Source organism: Apis florea, unplaced genomic scaffold (assembly GCF_048593485.1).
Source record: "Apis florea isolate Af1SG1 unplaced genomic scaffold, ASM4859348v1 contig_3802_pilon, whole genome shotgun sequence".
Taxonomy (NCBI): Eukaryota; Metazoa; Arthropoda; class Insecta; order Hymenoptera; family Apidae; genus Apis; species Apis florea.
This window is the reverse complement of record NW_028256863.1, coordinates 408,156-428,697: the sequence shown is the minus strand read 5'-3', so window position 1 is coordinate 428,697 and position 20,542 is coordinate 408,156. Positions and strand designations below refer to the sequence as shown.

The 20,542-nt window shown below is 24.6% G+C and overlaps 6 protein-coding genes across 14 annotated transcripts; 4 read left to right on the top strand and 2 right to left on the bottom strand.

Annotated features, from left to right (window-relative positions):
- Positions 1-9: 9 nt before the first annotated feature.
- Positions 10-2,772, bottom strand: CytC (mitochondrial cytochrome C). The gene is made up of 4 exons (XM_003692849.4): positions 2,634-2,772; positions 1,427-1,476; positions 909-1,050; positions 10-801 (listed from the first exon to the last, which is right to left on the bottom strand). Exons 2-4 carry the CDS (start codon positions 1,463-1,465, stop codon positions 656-658), a joined length of 327 nt encoding a protein of 108 aa, XP_003692897.1. The 5' UTR covers positions 1,466-1,476; positions 2,634-2,772; the 3' UTR covers positions 10-655.
- A 277-nt stretch (positions 2,773-3,049) lies between these two features.
- LOC100871300 (meiotic nuclear division protein 1 homolog) lies at positions 3,050-13,197 on the bottom strand. Of its 3 annotated transcripts, none has more exons than XM_086916339.1 (5): positions 12,899-13,197; positions 4,055-4,294; positions 3,862-3,967; positions 3,611-3,757; positions 3,050-3,552 (listed from the first exon to the last, which is right to left on the bottom strand). In XM_086916339.1, the coding sequence occupies exons 2-5, from the start codon at positions 4,279-4,281 to the stop codon at positions 3,415-3,417; spliced, it is 618 nt and encodes a 205-aa protein (XP_086772465.1). In that variant the 5' UTR covers positions 4,282-4,294; positions 12,899-13,197; the 3' UTR covers positions 3,050-3,414. The 3 variants fall into 3 exon arrangements, with proteins under 3 accessions (XP_086772465.1, XP_086772464.1, XP_086772463.1); XM_086916338.1 differs by lacking the exon at positions 12,899-13,197 and adding an exon at positions 6,299-6,464; XM_086916337.1 differs by lacking the exon at positions 12,899-13,197 and adding an exon at positions 5,532-6,124.
- Tfb5 (transcription factor B5) lies at positions 3,230-4,752 on the top strand. Its single transcript, XM_003692850.4, has 2 exons — positions 3,230-3,371; positions 4,346-4,752. Exons 1-2 carry the CDS (start codon positions 3,337-3,339, stop codon positions 4,530-4,532), a joined length of 222 nt encoding a protein of 73 aa, XP_003692898.2. The 5' UTR covers positions 3,230-3,336; the 3' UTR covers positions 4,533-4,752.
- LOC105734735 (zinc finger HIT domain-containing protein 1) lies at positions 4,607-5,357 on the top strand. Its single transcript, XM_012485218.2, has 2 exons — positions 4,607-4,748; positions 4,851-5,357. The coding sequence occupies exons 1-2, from the start codon at positions 4,607-4,609 to the stop codon at positions 5,171-5,173; spliced, it is 465 nt and encodes a 154-aa protein (XP_012340672.1). The 3' UTR covers positions 5,174-5,357.
- Positions 5,877-11,088, top strand: Ipk2 (Inositol phosphate kinase 2). 5 transcript variants are annotated; one of them, XM_086916332.1, is made up of 5 exons: positions 5,877-6,187; positions 7,279-7,592; positions 8,132-8,308; positions 9,053-9,313; positions 9,627-11,088. In XM_086916332.1, the coding sequence occupies exons 2-5, from the start codon at positions 7,424-7,426 to the stop codon at positions 10,331-10,333; spliced, it is 1,314 nt and encodes a 437-aa protein (XP_086772458.1). In that variant the 5' UTR covers positions 5,877-6,187; positions 7,279-7,423; the 3' UTR covers positions 10,334-11,088. The 5 variants fall into 5 exon arrangements, with proteins under 5 accessions (XP_086772458.1, XP_086772461.1, XP_086772460.1 ...); XM_086916334.1 differs by lacking the exon at positions 5,877-6,187 and adding an exon at positions 6,524-6,683; XM_086916333.1 differs by lacking the exon at positions 5,877-6,187 and adding an exon at positions 6,524-6,693.
- Positions 13,198-13,240: 43 nt separating the features above from the next.
- Positions 13,241-20,456, top strand: LOC100870861 (uncharacterized). 3 transcript variants are annotated; one of them, XM_086916319.1, is made up of 4 exons: positions 13,241-13,632; positions 13,705-13,814; positions 13,926-17,978; positions 18,055-20,456. In XM_086916319.1, exons 3-4 carry the CDS (start codon positions 13,977-13,979, stop codon positions 18,346-18,348), a joined length of 4,296 nt encoding a protein of 1,431 aa, XP_086772445.1. In that variant the 5' UTR covers positions 13,241-13,632; positions 13,705-13,814; positions 13,926-13,976; the 3' UTR covers positions 18,349-20,456. The 3 variants fall into 3 exon arrangements, with proteins under 3 accessions (XP_086772445.1, XP_086772447.1, XP_086772446.1); XM_086916321.1 differs by having other exon boundaries at positions 13,258-13,621; XM_086916320.1 differs by having other exon boundaries at positions 13,258-13,814; positions 13,926-17,966.
- Positions 20,457-20,542: the final 86 nt, after the last annotated feature.

The window sequence follows — 20,542 nt, the reverse complement described above, 5'->3', positions numbered from 1 at the left end:
ATACTACAATTAAATGTTTGCAATTATTATTTTATTTCCACTCATATTTTTGAATAGAATTTTTCAAATTTTACTATTGACAATTTTACTATTTTCTCCTTTGTGTAACAATCTTTTAATATCAGTAAAATTTAAATTCAAATTATTGGCAAGGCGTATCTCTTTATTGCCTATTTGTACTTTGACGTATTTTTGATGTTAAAAAACTCGTTCTCTGTTAATACAGAAAAAATGAATATTACAAATTCATTGTTGAATCTGTATTTTCATATTCTTGCATTACAATTTAATAATTGAACGATTTTAACAATTTATATTCATAAATAAATAATAGTGCACAATCTACATATGGCTCAGCCATCACGAGAGAGCACCAAAATATCTTCAATGATAAAGCAGAGTCGATTCTAGATAATTCTAGTTCAACTCCTGTCAATGTACATAATTACATGCATGATACACCTACTTATAATTAATAACAAGTTGTCACTATTCAGACTTTGTAAACGCTCGAGTACCAGACGGAGAATCAATGAATGAGTTAAATGAAATGTTTGCGGGATATCCATGAGGTTTGAAGTGATAATTAGTACTAAGTCCTCTTTACCCGCTGCACACGTCTAGCGTGTTTTATGATTTTTGAAAGATATTAAGCTTACTTTGAAGCTTGTTCGATATACGCAATTAAATCAGCACGTTCTTGCGGTTTCTTCAAACCAGCAAACACCATTTTTGTACCAGGAATGTATTTTTTTGGATTTTCAAGGTATTCAAATAAAGTCTCCTTGTTCCAAGTAATACCTAAAATAATATTCATAATATAGCTTAAATATTTTTATTTATTATATAAAAAATTGTTTATTAATTATTAAAAAAAATATTTTAATAAAAGATATTTCTTTATTTACCTTTTCCTTTATTCGCATCTGTGTAACTATAACCAGGTGCTTGACCAGTTTTCCTACCATACACTCCATAAAGATTAGGTCCTACTTTGTGTTTACCACCAGATTCAATTGTATGACATTGTGCACATTTTTGTATAAAAATCTAATAAAAAAGGAATCTAATGTGAAATAGTGAAATACAAATAAATGTTTAATTAATATAAAATAATAAATAATATATTAATTTTTATTCAAATATAAAATAAAAATCGTAATATGCTCCTTTCATATGATAGAATAATTAAAAAATGATAAATCAATATTATCGAACGAATAATTATTATTGTCATCGTGTATCAATTTTTATGTATGTCATGAGATTTTATATATAATCACGAGATCAAAATTTTACACGCGTTTTCGAACAAAAATTTATACTTACAAAATTGTTTAAATATGTTCAAAATTAAATAATTAAGAATAATATTAAATAATAGAAAATAAAAATACCATTAAAATTATATATTTTTTATTTTTACCTTCTTTCCTTTTTCTGGATCACCAGCAGGAATACCCATTCTTTTCTAATCTGGATAAAATTTATCATATGTAAATTTTTAAAATATAAATAAAATATTTAAATTTTTTTTCAATATTTTGTGTTTATAAGATACATTTTTAAATTTTGATTCGTTATTTCATGTTACGTAAGCATGAGACACGTGAACAAAAATTAGGTTTCGTAATATTATTGCACAAGAAATATATATGTATTAAACTATTATGTACCATAAATTAATGCATATTTCATTTTTTGTCCAATACATGTCAAATAAATTCGACATACAAAACGATAAAAGAAAACGTTATAATTGAAAATTTATTAACATATAGATAATAATTAAAACTAAAAAAAGCATAATATAATAAGAAAATATTATATATTATAATATAAAAATATTCAATTTTAAAAATACTATAATGACATTGACATATATAGAATTCGTCTAAAGGTCAAATATACTTTTTGAATGCAACAATTCAATCTAACACAAAATTTTTATGCATTAATATCTGATACATAAAATTTCATTCTATATTTTATTTTTTATAATATTAAAAATTTTAATACATTTTTATAAATATATCGAAATTAATATAACTATTAAATAAAAGAAAATTTATACATAAAGATATTATTTTATATAATATATAATAAGTAATATATAAATAATATAATATCTTGCAATACTTTATAAAAATTTTTTAAAAAAATATAAGATACTAAAATATGAATTTTATAAAAAAATGTAATATATTAAAAATTTATAATCAAATCTATTGATATATCATTCTATAGTTTTGCAAATTGCATTTAAAATAATAGCTATTAAAAATAGGAAATTTTATCAAAAAATTTAGAATTTTTTTATTAATAAAAATATTATAATAGAAATTCGATGATAGATATTACGTAACACATTGATTTTGTATTTGAATAAAATAACTGGAGAATAATATAAAATATAATAAAAATTATTACAATCTTGTTAACTATGGGTTTTCAAGAACTATAATTCAATTGCACGTGTTATAAACGCCATGCATTAAAATTTTTGATTAAATGATTTAACGATTTATGCAATTTTTGGAAAAATCCATAAAAAACATTAATTCAATAAGAACAATGAATAAATTAATCAATATTTTGGAATATTGTTTAAAAAAAAAGAAAATCGAACTTACTTTAAGTGATTAACACTCGCGCGAGAAAAATTTTACAGACGTTTATAGTCTGACCGTGAATAGATGCTTCGATCGATGTATAACCACTGATTTCCTCTGAGCATGAATTCAGCGTATTTTAATGGCTGATGCAACAGTTTATGGATGTTCAAAGTGTTTTTCTAGATGGCGCTTAAATAAAATTTTAACGAGATTTTTCTTTGATTGGTTAAATAATTTGCGTAAAATTTAAATTTGGTTGAAATTAATTTTTATTATATTTTTAAATGACCATAGATAAATAATAAAATTTATATATTTATAAATTACAAATTACATTATGTTTGATAATTAATTAAATAAAACATATTTTTTCTATAATTTTATTGAATTGTCTAAGATAAAATAATATTATTAATTCAAAATTAAAATTTTAATTTATCTTAAAATCTTTTTATTTATATATTTATATAATTTATAATTTGTAAAAATATTATCAATTTACAGTAAAATATGTATAATTATATTATATTTCAATAATAACAATTTTTATTGATACATACTAAAATGAACAGTTTAAATTAGATTGGTTTTCTTATCTAGAGATTTAGTTGAACATATTCTATGATTTTTATACGCGTGCAAGCATTATTAAGGAAAGAATTATAAATATGAAACAAGTACAAATTTGATCTTTTCTGTGAAAGATAAAAGATAAGAAGTCATGGTAAATGTCACGAAAGGAATTTTAGTCGAATGGTATGTATATAAAATAAAAAGTTAAATAAAATTTTAAATATTTCTATTCTTTGTAATCTAAATCATCAGGAATGTTGAATTGTTTATTAAGACATCCTTCGGATATGTCAAATTTATTTTTACACCAACTTTGAATAGCAAAAATATTATCCGTCCATTTATTTGTAGCTTCTTTATATTCCTGAAAAACAAAAATTAATCAATAAAAGTTTAAAATTTTTAATCTTAATTTTTACAACCTTTGCTTTTTCTACAAGTTTAGCTATAATTTCTGGATCAGCATCACTGAATTTAGTTATTTGTTTTTTCAATTGATCTTCTTTGGCCTTTAATTCTTCTAATTCATGTAATAAAATTTGCCTTTCCTCTGTATCTTCTCTTCCTATCTATATATTTTATTGCAATAATAAGAAATATTAAATGAATATAACCTTTAAATATTTTAATTTCATATTAACTAATCTTTTATAATATTTCATTTTATTATTACTTTTTCTTTTTCGCAAGCTTCTTTAAGTTTTTGAAGTTTAAATTCTGCTTCTACTATTTTCTTTGAGGCTTCAGATATTCTTTGTTCTATTGCAGTAATATTTTCTCTGCATAATATATTTATTAATTATTTTGATATTGTATCATTAAAAATATAAAGTATGAAATTATATATAAGTGTATTTTGTTCCTACCCTGGAAAAGTCCAGAAATATACAGAAGTACCAATCTTTTCTGATCTAACCAATCCATCATCTACTAAAGTTTGAAGTACATCTTTTACCGATTGTGCAATAATACCTTTTTCTTTAGGTGCAATTTTTTCTAATTCTTTCAAAGTAAAAAATTCTTTTTTTTCATAAAATAAATGAAGCATTCTTATACGCTTTTCATCAAGAGTCAATCCTTTCCGCTTAGACATTTTATTTAAATAACTATAATAAAATAGCAAATATTAAAAAAAAATTCATTTATTACAATTACAGTGATGCTGCTATGAAGCAATTTCTTTTACATTTAGATGAAACATTTGCTTTGGGACGAAAATTTATTATTCAAGATTTAGATGAAAGACATTTGTTTATTTCTGCTGATATCTTGGATACCTTACAGACAAAAGTAGATGATCTTATGGATCAAATATCATTTCCTTTAGCAGAGAAAGGAATATAAATATCAAAAAATATTTTTCTTTACAATATATCATAAAATAGTTTAAGAGATTATATATTCATTGTAAATCAAAAATGGCTGCACGTGAATCTGGTAGAATAAAAGATGCTTATCAAAAAAGAGTGCTTGATGAAGCTGCTCGTAAACGCAGACAAAAAAAAGCATTGGAAGCTTTGGAACAAGATAATTTTCATGATGATCCGCATGCTGATTTAGGTATATTAAATATTTTTTACAATTATGTTCATTTTATATAAATCCAAATATTATATCCATATATTATTTTCTAATATTTTACAAGTATTATAAATGTTTCAGTAATGAGTAAAAAAGTTCCAAAATTTCAAGAAACTTTAGACAATAGAGGTGGTAGAAGAAAAAAAACCAGATCAGCAGAATATTATAAGCAACGATTTCGTAAAACATTTGCTCAATTAGTAGAAGAAGATCTTAATATTAATCCAAATCCTCCTAATTATGCATCTGCTCAAGCACCAGCATCAAGATTTCCTGAACGACAGTTTTGTGCAGTTTGTGGATTCCCTAGTAATTACACGTGTATTCCTTGCGGTGCTAGATATTGTAGTATGAAATGTTTAGGTACTCATCTTGATACAAGATGCTTAAAGTGGACAGCTTAATAAATGTAAAACTGTTACGAAGTATACATGTATTTCAGTATTAAATAAAATTAAATAATTAATAATAAATAATAATTAATAATAATAAGCAAAATTAAATATTTATTTTTTCTATCACAAATGTAATAAGTTTAATATGTATAAGAAAGAAATGTTAAATAAAATTGTATATTTATATTTTTAATATTTTGTATTTTTTTATATATTAAATTTTTTAATATACAAAATAATACATTTATAATTATCAGAAAAGATTAATGAAATTTTTTTACACTTCATTAATTTGATTATTTTGCAATAGAAAAATGAAAAATTACTATCTCAGAAAATTATTATCATTAATTCTTTTAAAACTTACCTGTCACAATATGTATGTCATTTAATAGAAATAATTAAATTTTTTTTAACATTACTAAATAACACTGTATATTTCTTGTTGCTATGTCGCATTTATAATAACAATTACATTTAAGTTAAATATAGAATAAACTTTATCGTATAATAATATTATTGTACAAAAAACTAATTCTTAAACAAAATATTTAGATTATGCCCAATTAAATAAAAATGCAAAATAAAAAGAATGAATATTATAATATCAAAAATTGCTGTTTTAATCAACGAACTGAGAAATATGAAAGCCCGAAATTAAAGCGGGAACGATTTTCATTTTATAAAAACAATAGCCCTCTAGTGGAACTTAGAAGAATCTTCATACTGTGACGAAAGAGACAGCAATAGAAAAGTAGAAAAACGTCTAGTGGAAGGACGTATGATCGTTTATAATTATGTGAAGTTTAAATTCGTGAATGTAATATTTGTTCCGCCTAATACACGGACGGATTAGAACGAAATTGCTACGTGAAAGTGTTACATATTCGAGTATATCTTATTGTGTTGTGGACTGGTTATTGTATAGGTTATAATAATACATAGGCATGTAAAATGTCATAGATATAACAATTGTAAAAGAAGAGTGGCTAATAAATTATTCTCCTGTTATTTCCAATAAATGTACGTATGCCTTATATGAGTTGTATTTTATGATTCTTTCGTATGTTCAAAATATTGATTCCTGAAATGTTATAAGTTTCCTCGTTAATTAATTAATGAATGTATTAATACCTTAATGTAGATATAGTTAATCAGGTAGAAAATTGTTCAAATTTAATTTAATTATACAAATACTGTCTTTGCTAATATTGCAGTTTCAAAAGACGAACGAATATCCCGATTTGTTGGTAAAAGCGCGAATTTAGAACATTCAGTTTTCGCAAACACATTCTGCCCTCTACCGATCTAGACGAGTACCTTAATACGATGTTTTAAGTATCGCGCGAAATGTTTGTTCCAAATTATTTTGATTTTCGATCATTTAACAAAGTATTGAGAGGCTGCATCTATATATATATATGTATATATATATATGTCATTCAGTGTGATGTGAATTTTCCTGTGATACGATTAATCCGAAATTTTTAATTGCGGATTTTCGAATGAGAAAGAATAGGTAATCGAAGGTAACATTTATTTTAAGAATGAAGTTATCGATACAGTAGTACAATAGAATTTTTATCAAATAAATAAATTAAAAAAAAAAAAATAAGACATTTGAAAGTTTTTTTAAACATCACGATGCATGTTTTCGTACACTATATTTTTCGTCTTTAGAAATGTTAATATTAATATTATCATTGAATCACAATGTTAAAACTTGTATATCAAATATAAATATAATATAAATGTAAATAATAAATTATTTTGGTATAATCTTTCTTTAAAAAATTTATTTTTATGATCTTATATGTTTTTGAATTTACAATTATAGAACGCATATTAAAATTTCTTCTAAAAAAAAAAAAATTCGAATTTTATTTGTATTCTCCACTTTATTCGAAAAGTGGATAATATAATACATTTCAAAATGTTATAAATATAAAATAAATAAAAACGTCTTACTTTTAATCGAAATCCCTTTTGAAGAAGATCATTCAATTTATACTTTCAATTATACTTTAATTAGTATCGTAATCTATAAGTAGATGCAATATATTCTCTCTAGGACTATATTGAGCTTCTTCATCAATTGAAATTTGTATTTATAGACGGAAGTAAGACAGCCGAAGATAATTAGATAAGTTTCGATGACTGGTGGCTAAGGTGGATATTGCAGCGAAGATAAGATCTTTGCGAATCGTGCAACTCTTTAATTGCAGAAGTAATTACTGCATACCATTCAGTGCAATAACGATGACGACCTTAGACTCACAGACCGATAAAACTTTAAGCAATCTTGATAAGCTTTCTAACACGGAGCTAGCTGAAATTCCATCCGATCATGGACTTCCTGTTGGAATAAGCCCGTTGGAATCTCGGGTAGCCGGACATCCGTCGTTAGACATCGAACGGCAGACGATTGGTAAGCACCTAATCGAATTAAATGCCGTGGAAAATGAAAGAAAATAATTTTACTACGATTATTTTAATATTTCATTTAATTTGATTAAAAAAAAAAAAAGATACAACAACATAAGACGCTTTATTGATTTTTTTCCTTCTAAAGAAATAATTTCGATTTTTTTTTTAGAAGAATACATTATATATATATATTCTTCGCCTTAGTTTGCTTCAATAAGTAAACGATAATTATTTTTTTTTATTATATTAAAATAAAGAAGAAATAACGGTAAAATAAAATAATAATTCGAATTAATAAATCGTATTTTCAAGAAATCAATTATAAAATTCAGGTATCTCGTATAATAATCCGTGACGAGTGTATACATTCTCTATTATTTATTATTCCATACTTATTGCTATTTACTCAATTGGCTTGTTATAAATTTCTCTCATTTAAAATTCTATATTCATATGATGTATATGTATATATATGTATTTTTTCTTATCTTTATTATTATATCACGATCGATGTAATAAAGACATTAATAAATGTTGTAGGCATGTTACGTAGATCAGACGGCCGTGTATATAAACCTGTTGTTAAACCGTTACTTGGGAAAAGGGAAATCTCGTTTTATGAAAATTTACAAATATCTCAAGATCCTGTTATGTTACAATTGAAAAATTATGTTCCAAGATATTACGGCACAACAGAGTTGCAAATTTTTGGCAGACGTAAGATATCAAAAGTATCGAATTTTTAACTTGTCTACATATAATACTCTTACATTTTTCATCCTCCCTTAATTCTATTTTTCATCATCGTTTTTTACGATCATAATTGTATTAAAAAAAAAAAAAAAAGAAAAAAAAAATCATTTCAAGTAGATAATGTGAAAGATGATACGATGCCAACGATTATATTGTTTCTCGAGACCAAGATATGTAATTATTTTTTCGCAGTTAAAGATAAATATTTAAAATATACGATCGAATAATTTTATATAAGATGAATATATATATATATACACGTAAACTCGAATGAAATTTTTTTTTAAAATTATTTCTTTCCTTTTTTTTCTTCTTCTTCTTCTTCTTCTTACAATTATTGTCACATTGATATTTCTTACAAAAGTAATTTCTAACTTAAGTACTCGTTCATTTATTACGAATGTATATGAAACAATTGGATGCTTTTCCGGCTAATTTTGTTTATCTTTAACGTTAAAGAAAATAAATAAATATTTTGCTTTTTATCGACTCTCGTGCGTAAAATAGAAGAGAATAGATTGTAAATATCTAATATATATATATATATTGATAGAAATTCGACGCTTAGCATATTGTTAATTTACCATGCATGTATTAATAAGTATTAAAGAGTTTATCCCAAGATTCTCTACCTACACTTAATTGCTGAAAAATCTCGGTTACGTACAGTTTAACACAACATGATTAATCATTTTCGTAAAATATTAGGAGTAACATTCCTTACGCTGAAAGATATTACCGATGGTATGGCGGAACCGTGCGTGATGGATATAAAAATAGGTAGACGAACGTGGGATCCTTTAGCCACGCCAGAGAAAAAGGCAACGGAAGAGTTAAAATACGCCGAATCTAAACGCACTTATGGATTCTGTATAACCGGCTTTCAAGTATATTGCGTTTCTTCCGGCCAATTAAAACAATTTGGCAAACATTACGGCAAGACTCTCGATGCTAAAGGTGTCGTGGAAGGTATATTATTAACTTGTTAATTATTTTATAGGGAATATATATATATATATATATTAAAAAAAAAAAAAAAAAAAAAAAAACTACTATGAATTATCGCTAGTGATTATAATTCAAATGTTTTTTTAATGTTCCCATTAGTCACGTACAATTATAAGTCGTATAAGTGGTAATAACATATCACTATTGGATCATATGAGGAACGATTGTAATGAAAACGCTGGAAGAACATTTCCAGAGAACACTTTAAATAATTCACATTTTTTTTTTTTTTTATTAAAACTATTCCATATAGTGCCTTTTCTTTCCTGCGCAGCGCTGAAAATCTTCCTGAATATAAGTCCAGAAAGACCGCCCTGTCGTCAATTGATCGTGATGCTGCTCTCTTTCTTGTGGAAGATATTACTATTCTTTCGTATCCAGCGGTTGTTCCGCTTTTATTCTAGTTCTTTGTTGGTGGCATATGACGCGAAACGATTGCGGCATTATCTCCGCCTAAATAACACGAATAAATTACCCAGCCACGTATCCACGTCATTTTCCTCCACAAATAACCATACAACTACATCGAATGTGTTCAAACACATGAACGACGCGACAAGTAATTCAGTTTCGAGTAATATCGAAACGAATAGGAATCGGACGATGGAGAGGGTACACTTTATTAAAAGGAGCATCAGCTTGAGCGGCGAGTACGATTCATCGGGGAAGGAGAAAACTTTGAGCAGAAGCGAGTCGTGTAGTCCAGACTTTAGAGTTGATCGACTCTGTCGTACGCATTCTTATGTGAACAACTTTGACGATGACATAATAAGGATCAAGGAGGACTACGATGATTTATTGAACGAGCTCACTAGTTCCATGGAAGAGAGACAAAATTGGGTTAGAATTAATATGATTGACTTTACGCATGTCTTCCCGGCAGAGGATCAAAATACTCTGGATTTAAATTATTTAGAAGGAATCGAGAACTTGATCAAACTTGTGGAGATGTTCCTGATCTCTAAGGATATCACTGCATGAACTATGTGTATTTATTGCAACGTAGGAAGTTGTTGTTACAAATTTTTTTTTTTCTCTCTCTCTCTCTCTCTCTTAAAAATCGCAATACGAGATGTTATATAATTGTATTTTATATTCTTTAATAAAATTAGATTGATTTTTGACGTTAGGTCAGTGATAAACCGAAAGTTGTAACTCGTGCCATTGTGCACATTTGAATTTGTGTGAATTTTATGTGCGAGAATTTTAGGAACACATTTCGTGAAAGCTTATCAATTGTTGTGAAACTCGATCCTAAAAGAAACGGTAATATATTTATTCAATATTTAAAGCTTTCACGAAATGTGTCCAATCCAGTTACGGATCCAGTAATTGGATATAATGGAAACATTGAAAACTGAATGTTAATTATTTCGCACCCAAATATTTAACAACATTTATAACGCTCTCATTTTTCAAGTGCACCTTCACTTGTCGATATTCCACGTTATTATTAAAGATCATACTCGTTGGTTTTACATACATGGTCGTACATATATGTATATTCGCCATTCACGCAACGATTGTTGTAGTCATTGATTGTTCGTATTAATTCGTATCATTTCTTTTCTTATATGTTCTTACCATATGCAAATAAGATTCTACTAATACATACTTACTAAACACAAAAATTGTTATGTTAATATAAATACAAAACATACAAGTGTTGATGTAACGTTTGAATGTCTTTCTTTTTATCCTTTGAATAAACTCACAATAATGATAAAAGAAAAAAATTGTTTTGATTCTTTCTTTCAAATTTTATTTACATTTAAAGTAATAATGCACGTATATAATAAAAAAAAAAAGTTTAATAATTCAATTCGTATTCGCCCAATAAAAATTTTTTTCTTTGGAAAAAATTAGATTGAAAATTCTCTTTCGTCTTGATCAATTAAGGAATTGGCAGCAATATATATTTTATTATTAGAAAATTGAAAATTATAATTATAATAAGATGCATTTGCAAATGCGATATTTTATTTTAAAAAGAAATAAGCATTTATATCTATTTACATGGAAAATGAATGATAACTCATTTTTACGAATGATACGATAAAATTAAACAATTTCATTGTTCAACAAATCTTATAAATTGAATTCTAAAAATCATTAAAAATTTTGTTTTATAATATAAAAATATAATTTTTAATTACAAATGTATGTTTTCTATAAAATAATAATAATAATATTGATATGTTAAATTATAAAAATATATCAATAATTACAAAAATAATCAAATAATTGCATTTGCGTTCAACGCAACTTATTAAAATAAATAAAAAATATTAAGTAAAAATATTAACTAGTTTTAGTTTAATTTTCGCACATACCATTTTAAATGATGTAATAATAACAAATTCTATTTTATCTAATGTTGATAACAAAATGTTCTATACAAACGAACTTTTAAGTTCGATTTCAATGTTTATATTTGAAATACCACAGACAAGATACACAATAGATTTGAATAAATCTAATATTTAATGCATTTTTTTATCCCCATATCTCGAGAACACTACGATCTTACTTTTTTTTCTCAAATAAAAATTCGATTTAAAATAAAATCATAATGATTCGATGGTTTCAATTCAAATTAAATTTTAATATGAAAATTATAATTGCTTAATTAAATTGATGAAAATATATATTATATATAATATATATTTTGCGAGATCATCATTCTAAAAATACATTTCATATAAAAATATGAAAAATAATATCTATATTATTATATTAATAATTAAGATATAATTTTAAAAGAAAAATTATAAAAAGTGTATACTCAATTTATTATATTTTTGTATTTCATATGTGAGCGTCAAAAAAACAAGTATAGACAAAAAGAATAACTATTGGGACAGAGATAGAATAAAAATATTGAAATCTACATTATTTTCAGAATATCACAAAAGAAATACATAAATAAAGGAAAGAATAGTACATAATAAAAAAAGAATAGAATACCAAATATATATCTTCAAAGAGGCAAGGTAAAATAAAATAAGAATTGAAGCTTAGCGCCATCTCTTGAATACTTTTAAAGATGTCTCAAAAATAGTAACGTCTTCTAAAACTATCTCTTAAAAACGTCTCTTCTAACGTCTTCTAATTATCTAGTTACGATTAAAATAAAATATATTTAATAAATAAGACATTCTGAAAATATTGTGATTTATAAGAAAAATAATTTAAAGGATGTATTTAAGACGCTTTTAAGAAGTTCTTATATTATTTAGATTATATGATAATGCTATAAATATTTACTGAATATTCTTTTATAATAGATTAAACAGTATGCATAAAAAAGAAAAAAATATAACTTTTTAAAGAAATATAATTTATTATAAATTATAAATTTATAATTTATAAGAATATATATAATAAAACGACTTAAACTTTCTGTTTAATCAATTAAATTGTTCGTGATTTCATGCACAAATGGGTACGTAAAATTCATGAAATTTATATAACAAATATTAGTAAAAGTAATTAAAATACTATAAATTTTATTTTATTTTATTATTATATTTTGTCGTTACGTACTTGATATATGCTGAGTACTAAATTTAATTTTCCACATTTAATATTTTTAATAACAAAGTCACAATCGCGGCCATTATGAACATAAGCAACGTCATAGCTTCAGTAAAGGAATTTCAGAACACGATAGTTGAACGTGGTGTAAATTTTCATCTCAGAGTGCGCGTAGATTAGTCGATTCTTTTTACGAAATTACATCTCTTGGTTCGTATTTTATGACAAATCTTTATAACATGTTGTAGAGTAATACATACGAAAATGTTCTATGGCTAATGAAAACTAGTCATGAATTTCGGAACTGTAGAATGTCCGTTGCGTAGATCAAAAATAATATACACTACAGGCGCCATTACGTTGCGCCATCTGGATATCATTACGAAGAAATTATATTAGCTAGAGTTTGGAAAAACTTTTGAATAACGTTATTACTCTTTCTGATTAGGAGTATTATATAGTAAAATTAACGAATTTAAAAACTAATATAACGCATAGTAATTACATTTGCGTTATGATTCAGTATAGGAGTACGTACTCCTTATGATTATATTCACTTAACCTCAATTTGAATGAAAAATGAATACCTGTGACTATGAATACATAATTTTATATTTGTCTTACGGTGATAATAAAAAAATTCAATCTTTCTTGAAAAAGAAAATCGAAAATTTTTTTAATTTAGCAAGAAAAGACGTGAACTTCAAGAGCTTGAAAATATCAATAACGACGGTATTTTACAAGTAACAATAACATATATTATCTAGTTTAACTAATTTTTATTACTTTTTAAATCAATAAAGTTATATTAATAGGATGTGCTATATGTAATAGTTTTATAAAAAATTTAAAAAAATAATAAGTATCATAATCACAGCATGCACAAGTAATGTTACAAGGATTATCATTTTTACATAAAAATCAGGTAAATGAAATATATTTAAATATCTTTATTAATATATATATATATATATATATATATATACATATATATATATATTAAATTTTATTAAGTTTTTATTGCTTTTTTCCTTAGGTTATACAAATTTTTTAAATATATATTTAAAATACAATGGAAATATTTTAAATGACTAGATCAAAAATGCAGCACAGTGAAATTAAAAACAAGGATCATAATTATAGTGAAGTGAAATTGCATAACCTTCAACATACTGGTAGTAATATTCAAAATGCATATGACAATGATGTTAGAACAACATATAAATCAAACAAATCTGGTATAGTATCAAGCAAAGAAGTATTTGGTCAGATTAAAAATATTAATGAATTAAAGAGAATAACACCACGTGTAAAATTATTGACTCATGATGCAAATAGCTTAAATGAACTAACTAAAATTTCTTTGCACAATAAAATATCTGCACAAAAGAAATTATCAATATTGGAACAAACAAAACAGGAATTAAGAAAATATTGTAGAACTTGTGCTGGTTTAAAACTTCCATTAGTTGATATTTTTAGTGAAAAGGGTAATCAAATGAGATTAAGTCAACAAATAAAACATTTGGAAGAAATAAATCCATATGATAGTTTATCAACTCAAATGTGTATGGATTGTATTTGTGACTTAAAAATGAGTTATAAATTTTTTATGCAAATTAAGAAAGCAGAAGTCAAATTAAAATCTATTCATATTACTCTGACTGATACAGCAACAAAAAATATAGAATTAAATAAAATTCAACCTGCAGGAACTTTTGAAAAACAAACAGAGAACATTGTTGAAAGTATTGCAACCAATCCATCTACAAGTAAAGAAAATAATGAACATGCTTCTGTACCAAAAATATCTGCAATCTTTTCATTAAAAAAAAATGATCAAGAACTTTTAAAAACTCCTGGAAAAGTAAATCTTGAAAAATCAGAAAATAAAGCTGAACTCGAAATTTTTGAAGATTCAACTATTCTACAAAATAGTGATGATAATGAATCTATAGAAGAGTTTGATCCAGATGATCCTCCTTTTCAACCTGACAGTTCTGATGTTGCAGATTCTGATGATGAAGTAGTAATACCAAATGCAAAAAGACGACATTTTCAGCAGAAAGAAAACATAAAACAAACTTCACAGTCAATTTTTGTTTCTGATAATTCAATATTAGATAATAAAAATATTGATTGTAATCAAACAACATATAATTATGATACACGTCTAAAAACATATATTAAAATAGAAGATACAGAGAGTAATAATCAGTCTATTGAATCACATAGCATCATTAATTCTGAAACTATATATAATACTGAAAGTACAAAAGAATGTTCAAAACAACCAAACATATTAAAGCGCAGATTATTATTGCAAAATAAAAAAGGATCCATTGAAGAAACTGATGAAAATATTTGTCAATCCAATATTTCTGATAAAACTGGAAGTCATAAAGATTTAAAAGTACAAAAACTAGATGTTAATAATTCTTTAAACATTAACAGCAATCAAGAAGATGGGATTATGTATGTTACTGTGAAAGGATCTAAACCAAATGAAATATTATTAGTAAAAGTTAAAAAAATGGATAAACCATTAGAGAAAAAAGATGATAAATCTACATTGAAGAAAAATTTTGACATTAAACCAATGGAAAAAATTTTAAAACGATATGAAACATTGGTTACAAAAGAAAAAGATTTATTTTCAGAACGAACAAAAAAATCAGAAATAAGAGAACAGATTATAGAGGAGCAAATAGAAGAATATAAGAAAAAACGAGAAAAAGTATTGGGTGGACATGCTAATATTTCGCATCCTTTAAAACTTGAGGAATCTCAAACTCGTTATTTTAAGCGTAATGAAAGGCAAGATAATCAAAATTCTTTTACACATATAGAGAATGATACTGTTATAGACATTCAGTTTAATAAAGATGACAGTGAATTTAATGAAAATGTTAAAATTGAAGAAGACACTTCAGAAATTATAGAATCAGTCAAGGAAAAATCTATTAATGAAAATGCTTATGTAAATACTGAAGAGTATTTATCGCGTTTAGCAAAACTTAAATTGAAATGGGAAGAAGCAAAAAAGAAAAAAGAGTCTCTTCAAAAAGAATTAGATGAATCATATACGGAAGGAAATATTGAAAAATTAACAAGAATTTTAGGAGAAAAAGAAAAAAACTTACAAGATTTTCAAGATTATTTAAAACAAAGTAAAATTGTAATTACAAGATTAAAAGATGAGGATATTATTTCTCTTTATGAAGATAGAAATAATGCAGTGCTTAAAAATAATTTACCTGATTTAATAGACGAAAGCCAACCAGCAGATTATATTCCAGAGGAACATTATTTAGAATGTGATTATTGTCCAGAAACATTTGCTTCTAAAGAAGTTCTTGAAGAACATTTGAAAATGCATGATTATAAAATTATGCATTTTTGTGAAGATTGTATGGAAGAATTTCCAACAAATAAAGCAAAACGCAATCATAATGTAATTTGTATAAAAAAATTATTATGTAAATATTGTGACATGATGTTAGATTCAAAAGGAAAAAAACGTCAACATGAACAAAAACATTGTGACAGTATGTATGGACAATTATGTGATGTATGTGGTGAAAAGTTTAAACATCAAGGAACATTAGATCAACATGTAAAAACACAACACATGAGTTGGGAAAAAATATATCAATGCCCAAAATGTCCTAAAAAGTTTGCATTCAAACAAAAACTTAGTTTTCATTTAAAATCTGTACACACAACATTAAGAGCTTATTTGTGTGAGGATTGTGGAGCTGATTTTAAAAATCCTGCAAGTCTTAGACATCATAGAATACGTAAACATCAACCTGTAGGTAATAAAAGAGAATGCCCTGTTTGCCATAAATTAGTACCATTTTATAGTCTTTCAAAACATATGCATACTCATAAAGCATATACTATCCAGTGTCCACACTGTGATAAAATGTTTAAAAATAGTTCAACTTTAAAACAACATGTAAGAATTCATGAAGATCAACGTCAATATCGATGCGATACTTGTGGTGTTGGATTTAATAGACGAGATGGTTTAAGATTACACATGAGAGTGCATGAGAAAACTGATAGTAGAGGATTAAAAGAATGTTCATGTCAAGTATGTGGTGAAAAATTTCCAAATCATTCAACACTTGTTATACACAGAAACCGAGTTCATAAAGATGGTAGACAATATACATGTCATATATGTAATAGATCAATGATTTCAACTAGATCATTAGAATGGCATATGTCTCATATACATAATGAATTGCTTCCTGGTGTTGTAAAGGAAGATATAGATGGACCACCAGAAAAGAAAAGGGCATCATGTTATCATTGTAATAAAACATTTAAAACAGAAATGATTTTGAGGACACATATTAAAAATACACATATGGAAAAAGATCCTATGAAATGTTTAGATTGTGAACTAACATTTACATCTGAAGTAAGATTAAGACATCATATGATGGTCACACATAACAGATTAGAAGGAACTTTGCCATGTCCACATTGTCCAAAGAGATTTGTAAATCAACTCAGATTAAAAACTCATATGATATCCCATTCTGAAGAAAGGCCATACACTTGTGAAATCTGTGGATTTAATTTAAAGACTAAAATACAGTTGATTAAGCATCATCAAAACAGACATAGTGATGAAAGACCTTTACAGTGTAGATATTGTCCTTGGAGATGTAAACAAGTTAGTGCTCTTGTATGTCATGAGAGAACTCATACAAACGAACGACCATATTCTTGTAGTGTGTGTAGACAACGTTTTAAATATTTAGGTGATAAAAATAAACATGAAAGGCGACATGAAAGTTTAGGAGGATCTGGATTTAAAAGAATAGTACTTGGTCGAAATATTAAAGCTAAAGTACAAGAAGATTCTTCTTGTTCTGAGCATGAACAAGAAGTCCTAGCTAATACAGAACCTCAAGTTCCTGAAAATGAATATCAAGAACAGACAGATCAACAATTTGAAGAGGAACAAATAGTTAAGTTTGAAGAAGAACAAATAGTTAAATTCGAAGAAGAACAGATAGTTAAATTTGAAGAACAAGAAATAGCAGAGGAATATGAACAAGTATATGAACAAGTAAATATAATTTTTTTTTAATTTTATTTTATTTTTTATTAAATTAACTTTTTATGTTTTATGTGCATTTTATTAGGAATATGAAGAAACATCCAGAGAGGCTTCAGATGCAGCAGAAGTTATAATGAACATGGAAGATACAACTGTTTATACTGAAGAAGTAACTGCAGATAATATTGAACCTGCAGAAATTATGGCAGATGAAATGATGACAAATGAAATATTACAATCAGGTGCTGTAGTTCACTTGCAACAAGAAGATGATTCAGGAAAAATACAAGTGATCCCAGTGATGTTATCTTTACCTGATTTAACTGATGCAAATACAGAAGTCAATTTAGCTACTGCATCTATTATGTATAATAATTGAATTCAATTTCGCATTTTATATTTGCGATATGCTTTGTATAAAAGAATGATTTTTACAGTTTTATTGTGGTAATCGTACATTTAAAAAAAATGTTTATTTGATATAAATAAGTAGGGGTTAAATCACATTCCTATAGACCCAATTTCAGAATATTCTAAAATGTATATTTACTTTCAGTATATATAGGTTTCATTATGTTAAAATATTAATTATGTATCCAAAGGGCAGAATAGTTATCTGCTGTCAAAATAGCAGTTTTGTAAGATTAATTTACTGTGTGAAAATACTTATTAAAACCAATTTAAGATTGTAAAAAGAATGATATAACAAATTTTATCTTCATAATGTTTTTCGATACAAAATTTTCGTTTAACTATATAAAATAAATAAAAATATCTGTAGTATGATATATAAAATATTTTGTACAAATCTATAAAAGATGAATAAGTATTTTATTTGATAATGCAAATACAAAATTTCAAGATTAATAAAATTAACATTGTTCATAACCACATGTCTACTTATAAATTGTTTGTGATTTAAATTCATTTAATTTTTGCTTTTTGATTACTAATACTTTGTTACCTATTTATTTATACTTATATTATAAGTATTTTTTGTTTTTTAATTTGTAAAGGACTGGAAATATTTTTAAAAAAAGTCATGCATTTTATAGTTATAAACAATAGTAAATTAAGGAATTGTCAAATATTTTTGATTTTTTCAATAATTTTTTTGCATAACTTTATACAAAAATATTTTTCCAATCTGTCAAATATTTATATATATTTTTAATATAATTTTGTATGGTTAACTATTATAGACTTATTATAGACTTTTATATATTATATAATGCTCAAGAGTTAATATTTGTTTCTTTTTTTTTTTTTTTTGGCTTTATGATAATAATTTCTCATATTATAATAAATTAGAAATTTTTACTAATAAAAGCTGTACTTCTTTATTATTAATATATAAAAGTACAGTACAAAATTTATATATTTATATACAATTAAAATTTTTGTATATATTTCATTAAAAAATTCATCATGAGTACTACAGCCAGATAAAAGATAATTTTTTTCTGAAAAAATAAAAAAAAATTTAATACATTTTTTCATCTGAAATTTCGTTTTTGAAAAAATTGATTTTAAAAATATGAAAAGAAAATATAAAAATTTGGCCATCTTGCCATTTCATTATGCCATTCTATTATCTTTATTTATATTAGTGTTTATAATCATTAATAATAATTTTATAGGTTGAAATAGCAAAAAGTGTTTCTGGATATTATTTATTATTTATTGAATTATAAGTATTGTTAAAAATCTTCATGCATAACTTACCGCATGCATAACTTTTTTCTAATAAAAAAAAAGATGATTGAATATAATAATTTTACAAATTTCATTATTTTTTAATTTTTCAAAAATTTTTTGCTTATAATTTATTGTTTATTACGTATTGATTATCTATTTTTTGTTTTTTTATAAATAATGATAAAGAAATATAAAGAATGAAAATAAAGAATTTACATTAAAATTTAATAACTTCCATGATCAATATATTTTTTCCACCGTAATCATTCTATTACAAATACTTTTAGCTTAAGAAATTTATTGTTTTTTTTTAAATATTAAAGTTTTATTGTAATATAAAATACAAAAATAAAAAATAATCCAAAGAAACACTTTTTATTATATATTACTAATCGTATTATCATCAGTGTTTATAAACATTAACTTAAATAGAAATAATAACATAATAATATTGTAACTAAAAAAGTATATTCATTGATAAATGTTCGCATTAAATTTTCAAAATTAATTTTTTTCCAAAAAATTTCGAAAAAATTTTATATCAATTTTTTTTATTATTTTTATAGAATCATTATTAACTTATAGTATGATTACCGGTTCATATTGAATATTGCATAATTATTAAAATTTTTACGAAATATATTTTTTATTTATCACATATATAATAAATCATATATTCGCATATTTTAATTTTTTCAATTTTAACTTTTATTCATTTTCCTATGCAATCAAACTTTTATAAATTATATTTGTATTTTATTGTAGTAATAAAAAAATTTGAATATCAAATATCTCTATACATAAAATATTTTACAAATATTTATTCTAATTATATTTTTCTATATCTTGTTAATTAAATTAGATATAACTTTTTA

Coding starts and splice junctions, on each gene's coding strand:
- LOC105734735 (XM_012485218.2), top strand. CDS start 4,607: ATGGCTGCACGTGAATCTGGTAGAATAAAAGATGCTTATCAAAAAAGA. Junction 4,749..4,850: donor TGATCCGCATGCTGATTTAG/GTATATTAAATA, acceptor TAAATGTTTCAG/TAATGAGTAAAAAAGTTCCA.
- Ipk2 (XM_086916332.1), top strand. CDS start 7,424: ATGACGACCTTAGACTCACAGACCGATAAAACTTTAAGCAATCTTGAT. Junction 7,593..8,131: donor CATCGAACGGCAGACGATTG/GTAAGCACCTAA, acceptor TAAATGTTGTAG/GCATGTTACGTAGATCAGAC. Junction 8,309..9,052: donor GTTGCAAATTTTTGGCAGAC/GTAAGATATCAA, acceptor GTAAAATATTAG/GAGTAACATTCCTTACGCTG.
- Tfb5 (XM_003692850.4), top strand. CDS start 3,337: ATGGTAAATGTCACGAAAGGAATTTTAGTCGAATG. Junction 3,372..4,345: donor AAAGGAATTTTAGTCGAATG/GTATGTATATAA, acceptor TTACAATTACAG/TGATGCTGCTATGAAGCAAT.
- LOC100870861 (XM_086916319.1), top strand. CDS start 13,977: ATGACTAGATCAAAAATGCAGCACAGTGAAATTAAAAACAAGGATCAT. Junction 17,979..18,054: donor ATGAACAAGTATATGAACAA/GTAAATATAATT, acceptor GCATTTTATTAG/GAATATGAAGAAACATCCAG.
- LOC100871300 (XM_086916339.1), bottom strand. CDS start 4,281: ATGTCTAAGCGGAAAGGATTGACTCTTGATGAAAAGCGTATAAGAATG. Junction 3,758..3,861: donor AAGCTTGCGAAAAAGAAAAA/GTAATAATAAAA, acceptor TAAAATATATAG/ATAGGAAGAGAAGATACAGA. Junction 3,553..3,610: donor AACTTGTAGAAAAAGCAAAG/GTTGTAAAAATT, acceptor TTTGTTTTTCAG/GAATATAAAGAAGCTACAAA.
- CytC (XM_003692849.4), bottom strand. CDS start 1,465: ATGGGTATTCCTGCTGGTGATCCAGAAAAAGGAAAGAAG. Junction 1,051..1,426: donor ATCCAGAAAAAGGAAAGAAG/GTAAAAATAAAA, acceptor CTTTTTTATTAG/ATTTTTATACAAAAATGTGC. Junction 802..908: donor AGATGCGAATAAAGGAAAAG/GTAAATAAAGAA, acceptor ATATTATTTTAG/GTATTACTTGGAACAAGGAG.